The sequence below is a fragment of the Ciconia boyciana genome, chromosome 5, assembly GCF_034638445.1.
Source record: "Ciconia boyciana chromosome 5, ASM3463844v1, whole genome shotgun sequence".
NCBI lineage: Eukaryota > Metazoa > Chordata > Aves > Ciconiiformes > Ciconiidae > Ciconia > Ciconia boyciana.
In genome coordinates this window covers 59,544,962-59,568,363 of record NC_132938.1, presented here as the reverse complement: position 1 = coordinate 59,568,363, position 23,402 = coordinate 59,544,962, and the positions used below count along the sequence as shown (strand labels likewise).

Sequence of the window (23,402 nt, the reverse complement as noted above, 5' to 3'; positions counted from 1 at the left end):
GATTATTACAGACTTGAGACTTATGTTTCAGGTCATACTCTCAGGGACATTTTTTAAAGAGGAAATTATTTACTAAAATAAAACCAGATGGAGTTCTAGGGAAGTGTGAAACTAAGGGGGAATAAGAGGGACCTGGGCCACAGTGTTTCCAAGTGGCATCATAATCTCATACTCAGGGCACTCATAAATCTCATGGCATTCGTTTCAAACCTTTGTCAAGGTAAAAAAAAACAAACCAAACTTTAAGGTTGGACAGGAGGACACAGATGATCTTCTGAATTAAGAACTTCTTCCCTGGGCAAAATATCAAGCTCTAGGAGAGCACCCTAACTCCAGACATGTCTCAGCAACTGGATTGTCAGCGGCACAAAACTGCAAGCACAGAGGTCTCTACCCTCACCATAGGGAGGAACGTGACCGAAGGGGCCGTGCATCATACTCCAAATACATTCAGAAGGGGAAGACACACAGCCCAATTACAGAGTAATCATCTTCATTAGCCAGCTATAGGAGTCCAATGACAAAATGAATCAGGACCCCAATTATAGGATGATGTTCCCATCACTCAAGGAAACAAACATGCTTAGATGTAACTTCAGTCGTGATTACAGGGAAGCCAGAGGCCTTTTCCTCATCCTCTGTCTTGTTTCCTTCATCACAATTCTTTTAATGCTTCCTCATTTGTTCACGGGTACCTTTCCAGAGTTGGAGGGTAAGGGAGAGAGAGCAGAAAAAACCTGATGACAAAACTCAAAGTCCCCATCTGTACAATACCAAACCCACAGCAGATAGCTTGAAGCTCTCCCCCTAAGGCAGTTCTATGCCATCCTCCTTCAGTAAGCAGGATTTCCTCCTCCCATTTCCAGCATCCCCGTGGAACAAAACTTTGAAAACCAACTTGAAAACCAACAGCTACAGGTTTTTCTTTTAACTATTGCATACTACAGATCAAAACAGAAAATATAATGGAATAAAATTATTTGATACATCTTCCAAAAACCACATCTCTAGTGAGAGATTTATCTCACATCTGGTGATGAGAAGCTGCTGCAAAATCTCTCCTCTTCAGCAGCAAATATGAGCTAAGATCTCAAGCCTTGCTTGCAGAATTCCAGATAAGATGATTACAAGTCATTAGTAAACAGCCTGAATTTTCCCAAAAGTCACAAGGATGAAATCCAAACTCCTATGTTTTCATTAAGAGGGGAGCATATAAAGTTCTTTTGCTCCTTCTGGACATGGTAACAGCGCTGTGGCCATTCAATGTAAAGACAAACTTTTTCACTAGGGAAAACTACATTCCCTCCCAGTGCACAGAGAGCAAAAATCTCTCTTCAAAGTATAGAAGAGCAGCTCATTGCAAAATGTTAGCTCTGCCAGTACTAATATACTAATCCTCCTGCTCTAGTAAAGGAAGACTGAGATGAGACCTATCACCAACTCACATAGAACATCGACAGAAGCTCTGTATTTTCTATGCCTGTAAGGTTTCCCAAACAAACTGCTGGAAGGCGTGACGCCACATGAGAAAAGACCTGGACTCCAATTACAGAGATGAATTCTTACTCAAGGAATGAGAAGTGCTTAGACTAGGCGGAGGACCATAAATTACACTCTTATTACAGAGTTGCCAGGCTGTCTAAATTCCACTGGAGCATTAAGTCGGTAGAGCAGAGACCCGAGTTGTGAGTATAGGGAGGTTGCATCATCCCATCCACAGTCATAATTTTTTCTTCCCTCTTCTGAGACTTTTTACTGTGTCTCCTTGTTTGCTTAGACCTTCTTGTATACTTTCTCTTGCTTGTAAATTTATCTTTGATGCATTGTAAACATCAATTCTTACAAAAACAATCACATTTAGGAACTTAATACAGGAATGTCACATAGGATCACTTGATAGGCACAAAAGTCTCAAAAAACTATCACAGCTAAGCAGTAAGCTATTATTCAGGTTGGGATTGCACACACAAACATGGCTTGCACTGGGCAGGAAATCAGCGCACAGAAGATGGTTCACAGCCTATCTACCAAAAAGGTTCAGATGAAGAAAGAACTGGGCCAAGAGGGAAAGGCTGCAGCCTGACATTTAAATTGACCTCAGCGTGATAACACAGGCCAACTCATTAGGAATTCACTTAGATTAGCATCTATGGCAAAGACTGTTGTTTGAGTACATTAATTAATATTAAAAGTCACAAGTTCAATGTTAAGTTTGTTCTAGTTATGGAAGCAGCATATCAGTTTTAAATTTCATATTCCCAGTACAATTTTAGCAGCCCAGTAGACCTTTGTGCAGCAGGTACCAACACCAGCGCAGCTCTTCAGTGAAGAGCCTTCTTTACAACCCCGGGGGAGCACAGTGTCCCAAAGAGAAGAGTCATGCCAGTTTCTAGGTCCCTATCACTAACATCTTTGCTGGGGGATAAAATGAAGTTTATATTCCCCATCCCTCAAGGTGCTGAGCACTCAGGACCTTGCAGGAACAGCCAGCTGAAATAATAGGAACGGTTTGTATAGGGCAATGTGAATGCCATAGGCATACTTTGAATCTTTGCTGAGAGTTTATTTGGCTGCCCAGCTGGGAATACCTGTGTCTCAGGACAAGTAGTTGCACAACTGTTGCTGCTGACACAGGGGAGGTGGTGGGAGCATGTGGGGACAGGGCAGAGATTCGCCTTTCGGCACCATTGCGCAGGGAAATCAGCCTAAGCTGCCACTGGAGCCACAGCTCCAGGGGAAAATACACAACCAACACGCCGGAAAAGTATGGGAAGAGATTTCCCGTTTAGGGTTTCCTAATTCTGGAGCCATTCCAAGCCCAGCTCCTGCTCAAGGCAGGACAATCTGTCATCAGAGATCAGTAGCACAGCAGAAAAGTTCAGCTGTTCCCTCTTCCCTTGACATACCACCCACATCAGGCAGAGCTTCAGCTGGTTTCAGGCTCTGGCTCCTTTTGCATCAGCGTGCCACAGAGAGCTCAAGTCTTCAGCTTGGCATCTGCAGTATTAAAAAGAGCTTAGAAACCCTATATTTATGTAAGTGGTTTTCCTCACTCAGGCAGTCTTAATGGCCTATACAACACCCCTGAATGACTCACGGTTCAAAATGTGAGAACATGTAAATTTAATGTCATCAGTGTGGGATAGGGAGCAATGACTGTTCAGAACACAGCACAGCACAATCCTTGTGGTCAGGGGTCCTCGGTGAAACCTCTGCATAAGTACTCAGTGCTAGTAATAGCTATGCGAGAGTTAGTAATAGCTATGCACAGCTCAACACACTTCACTCAAATACACGGAAGAGACCATGGAATCAAGGTGAAAGAGTGAATTGAATTACATACTTTACAGTCCAAAAACTGCAAATAGCAGTAACAAATGACTCCTCTACAAACATTTGTACAAACAACTACAAACATTTATACCAGAGGAAGCCATGCGCACCTAGACACACAGGCTCTTTTTGCTTGTTTGTGTTTAGTCATTTCACATTAGTCATTACAAATTAACACCAGAGCTGAGCACAAACTCTGAGTCACAACCATATTCATTCTAAAAATTCTGACATCCCATTTTATGCAAATATTCAGGGACCTGAGCATCCACTCCAACCCCACTCACTTCCCAGGAAACTATACTCCATTCGCCTGTTCCGCACAGCACATTTGTGCAAGAAACCCTTATGGTAATATTCTTTGTCTGGGGAATAGTTCTCCCTCCCTTTGAGGTGATGTCTGCCCTGTTACTGTTTTAGGCTAAAGAAGAAAGACTGCCAGGAGCATGGCAGCTTGTTGGACAAAAGGCTGGCTTCTAAGCCATTTTACAGTTGATTCATGTAAGATTCACAAGCTAAAGCTGAAGGACATTCCTAGAAGTCCTAACTCTTGCTTCAGTAAGTCCTGCAGTGCTGCCTAGACCTCTTCCGCAACATGCACAGTTTCTACAAGATTTTGGTTACTTCTAGTTATTTTTTAAGGCAAGTCCTAAACTATGAAGTAAGGAGCTGAAAGGTTCTTCCTGCTACCTTAGGAAACTGCCATTGAGGGAAGATAGTTCACAGGTTTTGTTTGGTTTTGTTTTTTAAACTTCTCCAGGAAGCCATATAACAGAACTTATTTTTTATAACACACACTTATTTAAAGAACAAGGTATTACTGTCAAAGTTCACTGAAACAAGAAATTAGGATGAAAAAGAGTAGAAAAGGGAAAAGGCTGGTGATACCCACCTTTATGTAAATCAGTTCACGCAACACCATTTGCAATACCTTGCATAGTACCAGGCACCCTACCTCAACTATAGTCTTAGCAGGTCGTGTAAGACAACATATGAACACCATCAAAAATTTAATCATTCTGAGAAACTGAAAGCCTTAGAAAGCAAATTAAGGAGAGGACATGATAACCATGTATCAAAGAAAGAAGGGTTTAGAGCAATTTGGTATCTCCTATTCTCCCCAGCACAGGAAGCTACAGAGCATTCAGCAACATTCAGAAATAAGAAAAAATTATATTTTTCTTCATAAGTCATTAGATTGCAAACCTTTTCATTAGAAGAAATTATTCAGTGAAAGGTCAACAATACTTAGTTACTCTGATTAACAAAAAAGGCTTTCACATGTCAAGCTGATCTCTAAATACGTAAGGTAGAGACGCAACTCAGGGTAGGACAACCTGCACACTAGGGATTTCTCATGTTTCACCCCGGACCATCCGATACCAGTCACTCTTAAAGGAGACAGGATACCAGAGCAGGTGGATGGGCAATGCCGCTCGATGATCTAGCTGCAGTTTGACAGCGATGGAGCAGCTGACAGACCCCTCACGTGCTGCTTTTCTCAACGGCTGCGTTCCTCCTGCAGAACCAATCCATCCCATCCGCACTGCTAGAGATGCCACAGTCACGGTTGCAGAGGCACTTTCCACTCTTTTTCCAGGAACTTAAACTTTCAAAATACATGTTTGGAAGGCTGAAAGATTTCATGCTTGCTCTCCAAGGATAAAGTACACTCTTGTGTAAACAAAGTATTTTTGGTAGTTAGAAATAATAGTTTGGATGGGGGAAAGAGGAGAGCTTGGAAACTCAAATGGCTTTTTATTTTGAATAAAAATATAAGGCACTTAGAAGTACAGCCACATCACAAGAAATTGCTAAACTTCAACATCTGGATAGACAGTCAAAGCACAAATCTTTCAGAAGCTATGCACATGCTCAGCAAGCTGGATGAAGACATCCAGCACACATACCAGTGGTTCCAGTTCTACTTTTACTCCTGGCTTCGCCTAAGCTCTACTTTGGATAATGAAAGCAGTGTATTCAGCTGCCAAAGAGACAAAGAAAAGCAGAAAGAATTCCTTAGCTATAGATTATTGCTACACATTTTATTCTTTTTTCTTTGCTTCAGTGTTAGGTCATCAGGTAATTTTTAGTAACATTTTGTGTTCAGAAAAGCTGGGATTTACAGCCTGTAAAATTTTTTGAAAGCATCATATCTACAGAAGTTATTAACAAAAGACGGTATCTTCCTAAAAGATGTTCTAACAGTAAAACAAAATATTTTGTTAGTTTTTTAAACATCTTTTTAAACAATTTATAATAACATTTCCTACAGCTAGCAAATTACCAAGACAGTTGATTATCACCAACTCTTCCTCATGCTTGAGGATTCTTGTGTCAGTAAACACTTCACTCAAGAATCCCACAAAGCCTCAGTGTCTCACAAGCAGAGACTTTCTACTTATGTTGATAAACACAAGAAAAGAAATATACTACTTGCTAGCCAAACAGTACTTCCTTCCAACACTCTTGACCTTTTTCAAACGGTCACTTTTCTTTTAGTGGTAACATGAATAAGGATGTAATTGGAGATCTGTATTTGCTGATGCCTCTAGGGTGGTGGTCTCTTAGCATCTGAAAAATCAAATACAACCCACATATGTAGCTTTAAGAAAATATAAAGCAGAAAGTCATATAAAGGTGAACAGGTGCAAGAAAAACAAGATTAAAAACTCAAAAACTCATTCTCCTTCTCCAAATGTTTTTTTTTAAACAGGTTCTGAAATATTTCCAGGAGTTCTGCCATCTCCTCTATTTATCTTCTGTAGAACTGTGTAACTGCTAAAATCTTGTGCATGATTGATATTCCAAACTAGGCAGCTCCATCACTTGTGCTAAGGACTTTTAGAGGAAAATAAGAAGAAATTCTGTGAAGTATTTGATATTTTCTACTTATCAAAATTGTAAAGGAAAAGACATCAAAGGCCCTGCAAGTGGAAATCAGTAAGAATTCAGGATTGGAGCATGAATTGAAGAAGCACCCATAATGTGGTTATTTGAATTTTCATTAGCCTTGTAATAATCTCTTCTACGTGGCACTAACCATGTAAGAATTCTCTTGCTACACTCAAACAAGGAGGATGCCTTTGGATTTTTCATGAAAAGGCATCATCAGTAGCTTGCAAGGAAAAACAAAATGTTCTCAAAAGACTGCAAATCCTGGTTATTTGCAGTAGTTGTAACCACACTTTGCAGATTCCTGCATCTGAATGTAACATAGTGTCAGTTTAAGTAAAGGCATGCAAGCCTGCTAGAAATGTGCTTTTTTTTAATTCTAGGAACTGACAGATAAAGAAAGATACACCAATAAGTCACTACAGTCTGCCCACCCCACTTTTAAAATTCCCAACACAACTGTACCAAAAAAAATAGTTATGCTAAATCTCATAATTATCTGGGTCCAACAGGCATTACTATTACATTATTCTAGTTAGAACTTAACCTTTGTGATTCTGAATTATATTCTACCTCATTTATGAAAAACAGAGAAGCAATAGCGTATGCAGACCCCCCTCCACCATTTTTTTTAAACAGAGTAAACTACCAGAAATAATTACATAGAAAATTTAATAGACATTAAAATCTGAAGAACTGCTTTCAAACAAAAAGTCACTAAAGTAATTTTTCACATAGTAACTGACACGTATTTGGGATATTCCATAAATTCATCGCTAGTTAGAGCCTCAGACCTCCAAACTTGCTATTACTGAAACTGGCCACTAAGCTTTTGCAGGGTTACTTCCTGCCCCCAATAAGAATACAGCACTGAGCCAAAATATACTCTAAAATTGAAACAACAACGAGATTGTTGGACTCTTATGGATTTCAGGACTGGATTTCAGGATGCTTATACATGAGTTAATACGAACTACAGAAATCAGCGATTGAGGTTGTAATTATTCCCTCATAAACCCACTTCTGTCCCATACCTTGGAAATTTTGCATAAAATTCTTAAAATGTATTTGGCCTGAAAAAACATAAGACTCCACATTTAAAATTACTGAAGAGCTCTTGACTCTCAGGACTACTAACAACTGATTCTGGCTTTTTAAAAACAACACTAAGGACAAAACCATCTTTTCAGTATCTGACAAAATGCACAGAAAACCAAAGCCAAACAAAATCGCCTGCACCTGGTCATCTTTTCTCCATTGCCATGAAGCTCTACATCAAGATTAATGAATAGGCTTATTTCTAATAAGCTCAAGAACGTAATACAGAATCAAGCTTAGTAATAATTCTCTGGGAACTGCATCACGTGTCCTACCATTGTAAGAGCTTCCTGGACTGTAATTTCTCCAACAGGAAATCCCATACTACTTAGCTGGTAAAAGAAGTATAAGATGTTGCTTTTAGAACTAAGACATGGAAAGGGACGCCCACTCAGTATTTAAAATGCTGAGAATTTGAACTGATCCCCCAAAGATTTACTTAGCTGGGGCTAGGAAACATTTTCCCCAACGAATCTTAAATTCTTCATTAAAATAGGCATGATTTATATTATATGCAGTGTTGAAGGCATTTTGGGAAGAGTTCAATCCCTAAAATCGCTAGAGATCTTCTTTAGACAGTTCAGGACTTTATTTAAACAGATACAAAAGCATGCCCCTTTTCTCTCCTCCAAAATCTTACTGAGTAGGCAAAAAGCTTGTTGAGCTTCACAGTGCATCCCTTGGTAGGGATTAATCTTTGGGCATATATCTTCTGGTACAGTGCTGTGATCTAAACAGTCATAAGTACTGTCTTTTAGATGCTTTTGCCATGCCTACAGATACTCTATTGTTCAAAACACTAAATCCCGAGATGTTTCAAATTCAAGATACTTTTATGAGACTGTCTTTTTAAAATTTAAACTAAAGATCAGTCAGAATGGAGATGTGCTCTATAATTAGTAGAAAATAAGTAGATTCTCTGTGCCGTGTAATAATTTTACTGAACAAATAGCTCTCAAGATTTACTTTTCATAATTTTTATATACAAAACCCATAGAAGAATAAAGCTTTAAGTAAGGGGTTTACAGAATACGTTGCAATTAATTATGGCATAGTACGTTCCCAGATATTCAATACCAAACTCACAAGTCAGAAGCATCTATCATAGGGCATTTAAAATTATACCATGCTCTTCTCATCTTTGCAATTACAAATGATTTTTAAGATGTCCCACTCCTCAGCAGCACTTAGCTTTCACCCAATGCAAATTAATCTACAAACAAGTACTGAAGTCCTAGAGGTCTGATTTAGGGACAACATTCAGCATCGCCTCAGACATTTATTACATGATAAATTAATTTACTAAATGGGAAGTTTCTCTTAAGTAATCTTTGGGTAACTTAAACACATTTAGTTTTCGGACAACACACAGACTTAACTTATAAGGTATCTTCTCCAAACAATGAGTTTGTGCTAACATGCAGAATAACACCACCTGCAGAATTTAATTAGTGCAGCTTTTACAGCATTTGCAACCCATAGCTAGTATTTTTTTTCTTGCTATTTGATTCAGGGGATATGGCAGGTAAAATGCAATGTTAGCATTTTCAAGGTTACTTTAAAATAAAATGTAATCATACTAATCATAATTTACTTTTTTGTAATCATTTCATTGTAGTCACATTTCATTAAACCAAACAAATACACAAAGTTCAGAAGAGTAAGTATGAGTGATTGTGCTTTATGAATTGTTTCTAATGTGCCTCTAAAAAAACCAAACCAAAACCATCCCAATTTAACAACCGAATTTAAAAATCTGGGATAAATCTATCAAAAAGCCCAAACCATGAGTTAACAAGAGCAAGGTTTCAGGAAGATGCAACAGTGTGATTACATTTTGAATTTTGACATTTTAAAGCCTTTACTTTCATTGATATAAGGTAATTAATTTTTACCCCCCCCCCTTTTTTTTTCCTTAGATCACAGCAGAAATCAAATCATCAAGTGAGAGTGATTACCCATGCTTACTCTAAATGGCAGACAACACAAGTTACAGAAACCTGGACCAAGACTACAGTAGTTTACAAAACTTAAAACAAGGTTAACAGATATGCCTTCTTTAGGATAATACTTAAGTAAGGGGTTTAGGAACTTTATATCAATACCTCATTTCAGACTATGCAGTGTTTTCTCCTCCCTTCCAGAGGTCTGTGAAATGAAGTGGTAAACATGTTCTCTTCAATATTCAGTTCAGTAAGAGTTTAGTTGCAAAAAGATTATACTTCCATAAATATAAAAACACATGATAAAGCAAAATATTTTTAATTAGTAAGCCAATCATAAATAGATTCACCTAAAATTAACAGAAGAAGCAGCTGTGTTCTTTCTACATGGATACTTTTTTTTTAGCATGTTTTAATAGTCAACTTAATTGTCTAGCCTGGGACAAAACAATTCATCATTGAGCACTCAACAATTCTGCACACTGAGCTAAGTCTTTTTTTTAGTTACATTTTTTACATTTTCTTTACAAATGTAATATTTATGTACATTATATATTTTATTTCTACAATTGATGTACTTTACTGAAACTCTACAACTTTCACAGGGAATTCGCTGAAGTCTTTAGTAAATATGAATCATTCCTTTTAAAAAGAAATTCATATAAACAACCAACATACAGCACTGCCCTTTGACATCTCTGTTAAGAATGTGGATCTGGAAGGGCTACTATAATAAATGTAAGAAAAAAGGCTTTACCTAATTGTACATTTCATTAAGAAATATCATCCCACATAGCTACATAAATTCACCAGCTTGCAATAAACAGAGCACCATACCGCTGCACAACTGGAAACGTGTATAAACCAATTTAAAGTTTACTAGTGAAACAGCTTCATCACTCCTAGCACTTTTAGACTGAAGTAAATCTGCAAAATTCTTTTGGAAATGTATACTTCTTTAGCTGTAAAGCTTCCAAAACAGTGCTGGTCACTGTATATTGTGAAGAACAAGTATCTGCTTTTGTAGCTTTCCCATATGCTTCTCTCGGCCCATGCTTCTATCTGAAGTCGGGATTTTTCTTCTATTTATTCCTTGTTCACTTACAAATCTGCTGTTGAATATTAAGTAAGAATTCATAATATGAGAAAGCTGCTTCTGTCCGATCCTCAATTAAATGCTGAAAAAAGTCTGTTTTGGCAGGGTTCTCATCTCTGAAAGAAGAGAGGAAGGTATTTTAGTCCACACATTGAGCAAAAAAATCCACTGTAAATTCAAGCAGAGGCATAAGTTCTAATGAATTGCTTACTGTCCTTTCAAGTCTACATTCCATCCAAAGATACTACAATTGTAAATAATCCAAAGTTCAGAAAAAAATCCTAAAGTTTGTAACACACTATCAAACAGCATCTTTTTAAGAAGTATAAAATGGTAGAAAAGTGGGTGAAATAGCATTTAAAATATCTTGTAGAAACACAAAAAAGGAAACAAAAGTGATTTTGTTTTAGTAGTTAACAAATATGCTAGTGGCAATTAATTCTGAAAGGGTTAAATTAAATCCTGTTAAAATAGTAAAAAACTGGAAAATTTATATCTCTGGTTACATGTAATCTCAATTCCCTCCCCAGTTTTTCTTATTTGGCAATAGAACAGAGAAGGTAAACCTAGTACCCCAAATTATTGCCCCAATAAAAATTTGCTGGGACACAGTCCTCTGGACTGGTATAGTACAGCATGCAGTAAAGCTCTGCTATTTCCTATGGTCTCTCAGCACTACTCGCAATTCAAGCAGCAGCCGCAATGCCAACAGTTGAAGAGCTTCAGTCCTTTACTTAAACATTATTTATTGGAGGAAGAAAGTCATCATACTCTCTTAAAATGTGACCTCCCATCAGGCTCAGTAAACTGAGTAGTCTAGAGAAGACAATGTATAAAATATTTATACTTGAGTTTAGAATTTAAACTTCCTTAAGCGGGTCATAGCTTGAAAAGGCTTCAGAACTTGCCTCATATGTCATAAATCAACTGCAGTCCTATGGAGCTCAGTAACAAATACATACCATTGTTAAACCATCTACAGATTATTAACCTTAACTGAAATTTTTTTATATGTATGCATTGAAATTATAAAAGCTATACCAGAAATCAACCTGGTTAAGCCCACTGATCATAAGGACATCCACTGCTTTAGTATATTAACAATATAAAAATATGCAACTAATTCATACCAATAAAACTATTAGTAACTGAATTTGCACTAGATTCAAAGATGACCTTTGCTGCTAAGGGGTTTTAGATAAGAACACTATATCAACTGGAAAGAGGATGTTACTCAGTTTCTTCCAGGTCAGATATTCCCACTTTTCATCAGTGTCAATAGGAAACTGTAAATACAAGATGCCAGTAATTACTCAGTATCTAACAGAAATACTTACTTTATCACTTGAAGAACTGGACTTAAAGGTCTACTGTCTCTAAGCCAAGATATAAAAGATCGTGTCCTTTCTGAAGAAAGTGCATCTACCTCAGGAAGCTGTGTCTGGTTGAAAGTAATTGAAAGAAGTCATAAACTTTTATTATCAAAACTATTTTTTTAAAAAATAGATCCTGATAGTTGTAACGTGACCCAAGCCACAATTTCTATTAAGAAATTACCAACCATGGATTACATATACACATTTTCTCTTCAGCTTAAAGTACAAAAATTCAGTAATATCTGTTCTGTAGGAAGCAGTACCTCTATAACTTAAACTGCCTTTTAAGTGAAAAAGATTTTAGAAAGCAAGCTCATTTAAAAAGTCATCTTTTCAAAATGCTTTCACAGTTTTCTTGCCTTTATCTTCCCCTGTCAATCAAGTTCCTAATGTTGCATTTTGCATCACTGAAAAGATGAACAAAACATGAAGTAGTGAAATCTGAATTGTAAGCAAGTTCCAATGCAAAGATTATACTGGACTATTTGGTTGGGGAATGAGCTGAAAAAAAACAGAATTAAAAAAACCTGAGCCATTCACCAAGCTAAATATACCAAGTCTTTGGCCAATATAACCTTTTAAATCTGTAATCAATTCTTTTATGTCATATTAATTGTCTTAAAAGTAGTTCCATTGCTACCCTCATAATAAATGAATGGAAAACAATTTATTTTTTCAATGGTTATATAGCATTTACTATAATGAAAATGAGAGAAAAAACCTAACATAAACAAAAGTTGTTATCTTTGCTTTTAAATTATCACCCTTCCTTTATCCACGTTCTTCCTGAAAATTCTGTCAACTAATACTTACCACTAGCTGATCAGAGGGGACAGTTTTAAATTGCTAATACAAGCAAAATACAAAACTCTGAACAAGCAGTCCAATTTTATAGTACTCTTAAAGCTCATCACTCTTAACCTGTTCTTATAATTACCACTTGTCACTTTTCCCCTCCATACTATGCAAGCTTTATAAGCAGAAAATATCTTCCTATGTGTTTCTACAATGACTAACACATTTTTGGTACTATCTGAATATAACCATTCGATTCTGAACTTTTCTAGAGTGTTTTAAAAGGGTCCATCCTTACCTGCCACTTGTTGACATTCTGGAATCACTACCCACAGAAGAGGGGTCTTCCCTTTAATTGCTGCTGTCTTTCACACACAAGACTATAGGTACAGGTTATAGCATAAAGACCCCTCCACCAAAACACACATCCAAGGGTCTTTGATATTCTGATAGCTCAAAGTGTTTCTTTTTAACATTGACTCAAGGCTTGAAAGATGAGCAAAACTTAACTCTTACCCTTTACTTACAGGCCTATCACATCGTACCATAGACTTGGTATCTTACATCAGGTTCAGAGAACACAAGCCTTCTGAAAACTATGATATCAATAAAACAACTCTAATCTTAACAATTAACACGTCTGAATAATAATTTTTGTATCCATTCTATGAAATCCCATTCTATTCTTGTGAGCCCACATGTATTTCCATAAAAATAATAAAAGCAGTAATGTCATAGAACAATTTTTTGGCATTCCATGAATGCCAAAATTTACATGTTTACATTCTTTCCTTGAAAGCATTTGACAACTTCTATCTGTCTCCTATGAAGGTGGCAAGAGGTTAGAAAGAACGCAATAAAAAAAAAAAACAACTCTGATTCATAGTTACATAATTAAAAACTGAAAATGCAGAAAAAATAGATTAAATATAAATTCCAAATTTAAGCACTATACAGCACAGCTCATTAAAACGCCTACCATTTTCTGTGGTACCGACGCATAGTTTGGGTATCCAAGGACATCTTTTATGAAGTTGTTATCACAGTTTTTTCCAATCCAAATGTAAAAAATCTGTAAGATGTCAGAATCAGTTTTAGTAAAGGCCTTGAATATATTTTAGAGAAAGAGACAAGTAATTGGAATAACACCAGAATAATACCTTTCATGCAAATGAATCACTTGAAAGCTCCAGCTGCAATTCATATATACATCTCTATGTTCATTATTTGTATGTTTACTTATTAATACATTGGTAGCATTTGGAATAAGATAATTAAATGTCAAAAAAAAAAGGTAGAATGCAAATACTGAAAGAATGAGAATGCAGGACACATCTATACTGGAACAATTAATGCACTAACTTCCCATGTTACCTCCTAAAATGAAAAAACTAAATTTTAGAAAGTCACACCACTGTGTCAGTTACTGCACATTGACTTCCCAAGCTAAACAAGTCATAGTAAAGCATCAATTATGAAAACACATTATAGTAATTATTTCAGACATCTGGAGACAGAAGCTAGTTTGACATTCACACTCGGCCCCTGAACTTATACAAGCACTTTCTAGACTGCCATTAGAGTAGCATAATTGTTTTATAACATTATTCAAGTAGCATAATGCTTTATCCAATTACATGTGTTTTAGTATAATTTCTACTAATACCTTTAACTGTATCTACAGATTTTTTTTCACTCCCCACAAGTCCCTCACTCTTGCAACTCTTATGTCACACAAGCCACAAATCATAAAACCACTTATATTTCTGTGTAACTGAGAAGGTTCCTGCATTAATGAGAAGTGCTTTGTTAGAGAGACTGTAGTACATACAATTTAATAACCATTAAGAGACATTTTGGAAAATGGAAATCCATTATTTCGGGGGGGGGGGGATATGACCTCTTGGTATATTCTGATCAGTCTAGCATGAAAAAAATTAACCTCTGAAGCCATAATATGCAACCTCAAAGATACTCATCTGATAAAAACATAAAAGTCTTTCACTGGAACACAGATTACTGCCAGGTTACCTGGAATGCTGATTCACTACACTGTTATTGTTGAGAGTTGACTGCTGGTAATAATTCAGCAAATATTGCCTTTTTTTTTTTTTAAACAAAAGGAACATGTGAAATTGGTAACTTACTGAACCACAATCCATAAGAAAAGCTCCTTCTCTTGTCAACTTCTCTGCAGACAACTTCTGAAGAGGTGGCTGAGGAACAACTCTGTCATTTACATGTATTGTACTCTGTAACAAAAACCAATACTCAATAACACTAGAATATAAATAAATCCTGGTTTTTATCTTAACCAGGTAAAATAAAACAGGAAAACACACTGTTAATCTCTAGCAAAATGTTGAAGATTCTCATGTAACAAAATGTCATGTTAAGTCTAAAATGATTATGCACATCAAGCAATTCTAGAATGTTATTTAATCTAAAGGCTACTTTATTACCTAGAAAAAGAATAATGCAAGTTCATTTAAGATGTGTATGTAACATTTCTCATGCTATAGATGCCAAACTTTCAAAAGAATTCTAGTGTTTACACTTAAATTTTCTACAAAAAACTCCATAGATTTTTTCATTGCATTCAACTTCACTAGAAATATTGCAAGAGTAGAAAACCATCAAATTCTACTCCCTATAAGCATTCACTATTTTACTGCATTCAAGTAACAGAAAGTTCCTTGATTTAACATCCTTCCTGAAGCAAGACATGGGTTTGTCCACAGGGCACTATAACTGATCTGATTAAACAATCTGGCTGTTAGCAATGACATTATTAAAAAATACCCCCCCTTTCTCCCCAGCAATAAAAAACAAACAAAAACATTAAAAAAACACCGAACCCCCAGTATTTTCAGAGTAAAGCTGCTTCCCCCTCCAATATAAAAATAGGCTGAATATTTATTAAGAATCTGTGAAGCATTCTGCAAATAATGTAGGGGGAAAAAATAGTCTAGAGACTAAGCACATCTCCACACGGTAAAAGATTATTTTTAAAAAAAAAAATCACTATTTTAAAATTTCCATATTATAATGCAATAGACTAGAAGCTTTTTTCATAATTTTCATAATTAAGAAAATCAAGCTACTGAATTCCACTTGGGAAAGTTCCAGGCTTTACTCAATGTTCTCAAGAATTTCAAGAGAAAAGAAAACCAGCAAAAAATTTAAAAAAATTTCTGCAATATATATAATAGAATTTTCTAAAGAAACAAGAAATTTAAGAACAGCCTCTGTTGCAAATACTTTAAACCAAAGTAGTACTAAATAGCAGATTAGCACTCTGTTATATGATTTAAAATATGGTTTGTCAATTAATTTCAGTAGGTCAAATAAGCCCTGTTTTCTGCATTACTCTACTAGAAATAACTGATCTGAAATCCTCTGCTAATAAAACTGGATCTCCCAAAGACACTGCTGTTTTTTTACAGCACTCACACACCGAATTTAGTGTTTCAGTGTTCCACAAAAAAATGTAACAAGGTTAGCTGGAGAAGTTGGCTTCTCAAATACAGGGGGTGTGGGCGGGGAGAAATATAAAAAGACTAACTAATCAATTCCACTGAAGAACACTGAGTTTAGACTCGCACACACAAGAACTACCTTAAAAGAAACTTTGAGACTATAAAATAGCTCACAGGTTGTGCTAAACAATACCAACTGCCAGAGAAACTACTCAAGTTACCATATAATCTTGTACGACACTTAAAAACAAACTCCTACATATACTTTTCCAAAACTAGTGACTAACACACTCATGAAAACTTACTTAAAAAAACCCTTATTTTTGTAATTACAACTAATTTCGACCTTAAATAAAATCCCATCTTACTTCTTACTATTAAAAAATGCATCCATTTCCTAGGCTACCTCTGTAAAAGGCAAACTAATAAAACCTGGTTTCATACATGAAGTACGTCCTCAGTCTGATCGTGACTACCCAGAAGTACAATTCTGTTTCATCCACATCAGTCTGAGAAACCACTGGAAGTTTGTTATTGCAGGCAACTTTATCTAGTTTCAGGATACAAAACCTAGAAACCTCCACCAAATCTACTTCATCCATTTCCCCCAGACAGTTCTAAAACACAAAACCACACTGGAAGTGTTTCCAATGCATGCAATCTTCTCTGCTTTCTTTGTATAACAGAAAAACATGGAATTATTGTGGTTACTGAAACAAGGTGAAGTAAAACCACAGTTCTGCTCATAACACACTACTGTAATTGCAACTCAAAACTTGAAAATAAATGTTTTTCTTGATTTTTTAATAACTTACGGAAAATGCTCTGCTTACATTACAATAACAACTTTAATTCAATTACTGCAGCACAACATCAGGTTTAACAGACCATTAAAACTAGAAAATGTTGTAAAACAGACTTCATACATTACCTCATCAATCAGCTTGTCTATTCTGTACAAGTTGGGATGTATCATTTTCATCAAATGAACAAGAGGCTGGCTCTTCATCTGGCACATTGCATATACGCGATCATCCAAGCGTGTACTCGTGCCTGTTCTAAATGCTTTCTGTAAGAGAACAGTGTTGTTACTCAAATCTTGTATTTGATGTCACATCTAAACAGTGTATTTCAGATTTTTTGTAAGTGTCAAGCAAAGATGGCAAAGCTTTTGTAAAGAAACATATCATATTGAGATACAATAGAATCTTACTCAAATACAACTTGAACACAATACCATGTAAGACTTAATCCATTCTTCCTCCTTATTGATGAGGGAGAATAAAAAAATTCCCCCCCCCCCACTTTGTGTAAAATTTGTATGTGATTGGGCCAGCATTTCACATTTTTATTCTTAAAAAATGTTACTGGCCTGTGAAACTCACTGATGCAAGATAACACGGTAAGACATGAGCCTAGCAGAGTTCAAAAAAGATATTTCTGTAGATGAGATTAACTCTGATTTTATATTAGTAAGAATTAAATGATAAGGAAAAGCTTTGGAAGGGAAATATTCTTTCATGTTTTATAGCAGAAACTAGGCTCTCATAGAATAAAATTTATTTTGTAACTCTCTTTTGTACTGGACTTTTCCGATCTCCTTTAGAAGCAATTGGTAAATGATCGCTGTTAGAAGCGACACAATGGAGTAAGCACCATATTCTGATTCAATGGAGAATATTCCTATAATCGAAGTTCACATTCACTTCTACAACAAAGCTACGTACATCAGTCCTCCCTGGTTGCCACAAGCATTTTGGTTTTGGTTTCTCTATATCCCAGGCTTTTTTATTATTGTTAACAAAGATAATAAAAAAACCCTCAAACAACTTATTTTCTCAGGCACTCTTACTTCTGTCTTTTACACAGATCCTCTTGATAATAAATGGTCTGTTTTTTCCCCACCATTAACTGCATTACTTATGCAAGTACCAAAGAAGTCCTAATCAATATATTAGTGACTGAAGTAATCACTAAGCCAAAGAAAATAAGTTATTATGATTGGATTTCTTACCAAACTTACATAAAGGTTTATTCATGATAAGAAAGCAAAGAACTGTCAGACATGAAAATGTTTAAGTTATGAGATGTATTGCTAACAAAACCCTGCAGTAAGTTCTCTCTTTAAGTATGATGTTTGGTAATACAAAGATATTTTAAAAAAATTAAATCAAAAAGTAGTAACTACTTCTATGTGAACTTTAAACTATATCACTTCAGTTTCTGTAACAGATTTCATTGTATCTCCATGGAAACTCATTTTCCTTCTTAGTACTTTAGGGTACAAAATATATGCATTGAAAAATATTTGACTTGTTTTTTCTTCATAAAATAAAATTAAAGTAGTACTAATAAGCAGCTTCCAACAATCTTTATGGGCAACACCAATTAGCTGCAAAATCTGAGAAATGCTAATTATTAGATTATATATATTTATTTTCATTGTAAAACAAAATAAGACAAAATAGAAAAAATTCAAAATCAAGTAAACAAATAAACTGTTCAGGCACTAATCATTTAAAATAAGCTAACACAGTCATCTTTTACATGAAAGTCCTGTAAGCTCAAAGAGGATAACCCAATTTTCATAATTTTAGAAAAGTGCAGACATTGCTTGACCTAGAGCTGAAGAATTCCTCAAATGGAACAATGAATTAAATATCAAACATTAATCCACTAGATTATACATACCTGTTTGAGAAGGGCCAAAATATACAGTGGAAACAGCTTGAGGGAATTTGGTGCTATCAGCATGGACTGCTGCAGATTTGAGGCAGTTGACATGTATGCTGCCAAGGAGTCTACCACGGCATTAACTAAGGCATCTCTTGCATCCGAAAGACTAGATGAAACAGAGCGATCCACAGCTGTTGGGTTAGAAGGACACAATAAGTTACTAGAGTTGGCCTCATTCATTCCCTTGAGTTTTGAAAATATTAGTTGTGCTTTTGGGTGATATTTTAAGATTTAACCCCTCCCCCCCCAACAAACACCTGTGGTCCTAACTTTTTTTAGGAGCAAATAAGACAGCTGCCCATACAGCAACTCACTTTCATGATGCTTAAAAAAAATACAGTGTGGCTGGTCTCTGCTGCCTAGTTCCTACTCTTGGAGAATTTAAAAAATTGTTTAAAGCTGTGGTATATACTCGAGACTAAATATAAATCCTGTTTTAAACCTTATACAAATAACTTAACTATTGTTGAAACTCTGCTGTCCTACCTCCAAGATAAGATTTGCAGCAATTATTTTTGGTTTGGGTTTTTTTTCCCCATAAGAAATTTCTTCCATTATTTCAGTGGCATAATTATGATTAGTGTAAATGAAACTTCATCTTTCTCTGCTGAGAAAGGGCTGCAAATCCCTTGGTTGGAGGAAGCCACCTGCTGGACTGAATGCACATTTAAGACGAGATACAGAAATACTATTTATTTCTTCTAATGTATTTGACCATTAATAGCATATAGCATACACTATAACATCCTAATAGCATATACTAAAATGCTGCACACAGCCATACACGTTCAATGGCAGAGATCAGTCTATGAAGCAGCTACTTATGAGCCACAAGCAGGGGTAAGTAAGAATCCTCAAATCAGCAATGACAGGATAGAAGCACAGAAAACTAATGTATATCTTGGATACGCTGTTGTCAGAAGTTCCCTTTTAGTCTCCAGCAACTCACTAAACTGAGTTACTCTGTTTCTCAAGTAATCCTAGAATGCTAAAGTTTGCAATAACAACCACGATTATGACAATACAAAAATGAGAGTTTTGATCAAAAGTGTGTTATGTTTCTTTGCCCTTTAATAAACTCTAGAGAACAATGTAAGAAGGCTCCTTGTAAAAGATTAAAGTCAACTAAGCATTCAGACTAAGGAGTATTTCAGTTAATAGTTTTGGTATAACTTTGATTTTGTCATCTTTTGTATTCTCAGACTTCGGTGTGCTCCACTCCAACCTTTTTCTACAATACCCAGGCTTCATTCACTACTGCACTTAAACGGCTGGCAAAATTAAGAACATACAAAAAGATATTTGAGTCTTCTTGGTCTGTACTTACCCATGTTTGCTAAGAGGCATACAACTGCTTGTACATCCGCTCCTGCATATACATCAGCCAGTGAACTTACTACAGGCAAGCAAAGTGTGTGCACTCGAATTCGACGTTCACCTAATAAAAATAAGAAGAAAATCATTATGCAATATTTCCTGGTAGAGGTATACAAATTCAGTCATTACAGTATATCTCCTCTCATCTACGATGCACACATTTTGTAAAAACACACCAGTCAGGAAATTGCTGTAACACTATCTCCCATTCCTGTCTCTTAACCTTTTCAAATTCTGCAATGCTCTAAAGCATTCAACTTATGAATCAGCACAAGTTCATAACCCAAACTAGCTTATAACATCCATAATAAGTGTCTTGATCCTACAAATGAAGTACAGTGATTTCCATCCCAAAACTTTGTGGCATCTTCCACAATAGTAAGTAGCCGCTATTCTTTATGCCCACCCAATGTACTAGCAACTTGCTCCAATCCATCACGGATCTGTGATTTTGGACAAAGTGTGCACCAAACATGGTATTGCTTGTAACAATGCTATGCCTTTTAAGTAAAGGAATTTTGCTGAATCAACTCTATGTAAGATGGAGATAAATTACATTTTCCCATCAAAATAGATTTTATAGAGATTTACACTATGGCCAAGTAGGCTCACTAACTTTGACAAGATTCTCTTAGGGTATAGAGAACAAGGAAAGGCTGTGGAACTCACTATACAAATGTTATGTTAGAAAAAGAAACAAAAAGCCCAGTGGCCAATTCATTTGAGTTTGTTTACCTTTGCTGGAAGTATACAAAAGAGCTGTTTGAAAACAAACCAAAGATGTGTCAGTCAGACTTTCCTCGATGGACATTTGCACTGCAAATCCAGCATCAGGATTGACATTGGCAAGGGACAATAAATCAGTAGATCGTACAAAAAAGTTCCCATGAAAAGTGTGTATTGAAAGACCTAGAAGAGGATTAAATAATTCAGAATGAGGTTAAAACAGCATGAAAAACTCCTATCAATAATTAAAACCCACAGCCCTCAAGCTATGTTTAAGAAAACAGTAAAAATACTTATTCTAACTATCACGCAGAATCAATTATGTGAATCATTTAGACATTTCAGCACGGTCCTGTAGAGTTTACGTTCAATTCTGAACACTCCAAACCGAATGATGCCCTTACACATGTCAACTTAGTTGAAGCAAGATGGTGCCATCTTAAGGAAAAAACAAAACAAAACACCAAATGGCAAAAACTAATGTAACTTACATAAAGAAGGCAACTATCTTACTCTTCAGTGAAAGACAAATAACCTGAAATCTAATGTTGCTAAAGACTAAGCACGTTCCAGATGACAGTTAACATGCTTACACCAACTTTTCCATAGGAATCAGTATTTAAAACATACCTTTTGTACATCTTATGCGCATAACTGCTTCGAATCCAATCTTTCTTGTAAGGTATCTTTTAAGGTCTTTTTGTAACTTTTCAGCCTGAGCAGGATTATGGCTACGATGGAAAGATGGATAGTAATAGATGCATCCAGCAGAATACTTGGACATGCAAGCTGTGAAGGAGGAAAAGATATTATTAAGAGGTAAAACCATAACATGAAGTCAGGACACAAAAACTGTGTCCAACCTTCTGCAAGTCCCATCTATGTTCATCTTTTTCTTGATATGACCCACATCTGTAAGATAACGAGAACGGGCCCAGACTCGGGCCACTGAAGACAGTCACCCCAATACACAATTATCTAATTATATGCTTACTTCCATAAGCATGCTACCTTTGGCAACTAAGAGGAGTGCGTGCAGAAATATTTAATGGTGTAGAGGCAAAGTTAAGTGTGTGCGCAGAGACAAATCTTGGTTTAATACTGAAAGATGAGAATTCTGTTCTACCCCTATGATTAAACTTTATTAATTCCTTGCTATCCAGCTATTTCCTGTTTTTGAGCAGGAGAGTACCTTCTCATTTAAAACTGTGAAATCCCAGAATAAGTTGTCTGATACCACCAATCCAATACTCTTGTTCTTTACTGCTATCAACTTCCAAGTCAATTCCCTTGCAGCATTAGCTGCATTTACAAAAGTGCAAAAAGATTTACATGATTTAAGAATTCCTGAAGTAGCCTATGCTTCCGAAGACAGACAACAGTGTGGAAAGAGTGAATGCATACATTAGATACTCCTTACCAAGAGAAGCTAGATCAGAATATTGTGAACTTAAGAGAAATAAATCCACAGCAGTCTGTTGGCCTGAGCAGTCCAGTGCCAACTTCTTATAAAAATCCGTTGCTGGACCAAGATGCTGGACCACCTTTGGTGAATAAATTATACAGGAAAGAGTTAAGACAACGATCGTGCTCTCTTAAGACTTCATGGAACAAAAGCCTTACTATTCAGTAGTAAAGTATCATAAGGAAGTTTCCTTTAAGCAATAATTTATAGGCATTTCCACCTGCAGAAATTATTTTCCTTATGCTCCATATTCTTTTAGTCTGTACTTACAAGCAGTTATGATCCTACTGTCAAGGAAGTTTACGTTCTCATACAAATAAACATGTAACTATGTAACACTTACTGGATGCTGTAAACTACAAGGCCATAAAAATAACAAGAAATCATGTTTTAGGTCTACAATTTAATATATCCATGCTTTGGTTCAAAACTCAGGTTGATATTAACTGAGTCAGAGATATTTGCAGCTTCTTTTGCTTGCCAAGAAAAGCTATGGACCAAAGGCCCAAAAAGACAGCTCATGCACTTTGAAACAAGTAATACCATACATACATGTACTAGTGATGTTAAATGCACAAACACAGATATTGAATAATTAAAATGTAGTGAATTGTTATAAACAAAAACCAAGAGTTGATCTGCAGAACCATGCAAGTCAGAAAGACATGGCCAATCCCTAGTCTCATGAGATGAATAGCAAAGGAAGTTTTTGTACCTTTGTGCTTGACCTTTGATTGGGATCTTCTCTGGAATGCAAAAGCCCTGCTCCCAAAGATGGTAACTGAGTTTGAAACACAGATATCCGACCACCCGTTGGAGACATCAGTTTAAACGCAGCCTGAAGAGCAGGGCCCAAAGCACTGTGTGTTTCTCTTGTATTGGTGAACATATTTGGTAACGCATTCAATAGATCTTTTATCAGCTGCAGAACAGATTGAAAGGTGCTCATGAGATTTTGCAAGCTTGAGGTTTTCTGCTATTTCTAGAAAGCTGTATTGCCTTAACTGCAGTGGAACAATCAGTACCAAATATTTCAGCTTAGTTTCAACACACTAAGGAAAACAAAGTCATCATTTTAAAAAC

General features: G+C 36.1%; 1 protein-coding gene across 5 annotated transcripts in view; it reads right to left on the bottom strand.

The window, feature by feature from the left end:
• Positions 1-5,075: 5,075 nt before the first annotated feature.
• Positions 5,076-23,402, bottom strand: part of SEC24B (SEC24 homolog B, COPII coat complex component) — a 52,344-nt gene continuing 34,017 nt past the window's right edge. For 2 of the 5 annotated variants that reach the window (XM_072863066.1, XM_072863069.1), the window contains 12 exons: positions 23,035-23,241; positions 22,275-22,398; positions 21,485-21,643; positions 20,864-21,037; positions 20,079-20,189; positions 18,707-18,882; positions 16,947-17,084; positions 14,684-14,788; positions 13,516-13,608; positions 11,703-11,806; positions 10,375-10,481; positions 5,076-9,474 (listed from right to left, as the gene is read on the bottom strand). In XM_072863066.1, coding sequence (XP_072719167.1) covers positions 9,443-9,474; positions 10,375-10,481; positions 11,703-11,806; positions 13,516-13,608; positions 14,684-14,788; positions 16,947-17,084; positions 18,707-18,882; positions 20,079-20,189; positions 20,864-21,037; positions 21,485-21,643; positions 22,275-22,398; positions 23,035-23,241 — 1,530 coding nt within the window. In that variant the 3' untranslated portion in view covers positions 5,076-9,442. Of the gene's footprint in view, positions 10,482-11,702; positions 11,807-13,515; positions 13,609-14,683; positions 14,789-16,946; positions 17,085-18,706; positions 18,883-20,078; positions 20,190-20,863; positions 21,038-21,484; positions 21,644-22,274; positions 22,399-23,034; positions 23,242-23,402 lie in introns of all 5 variants that reach the window. The other 3 variants (XM_072863067.1, XR_012042753.1, XM_072863068.1) reach the window with 3 other exon arrangements.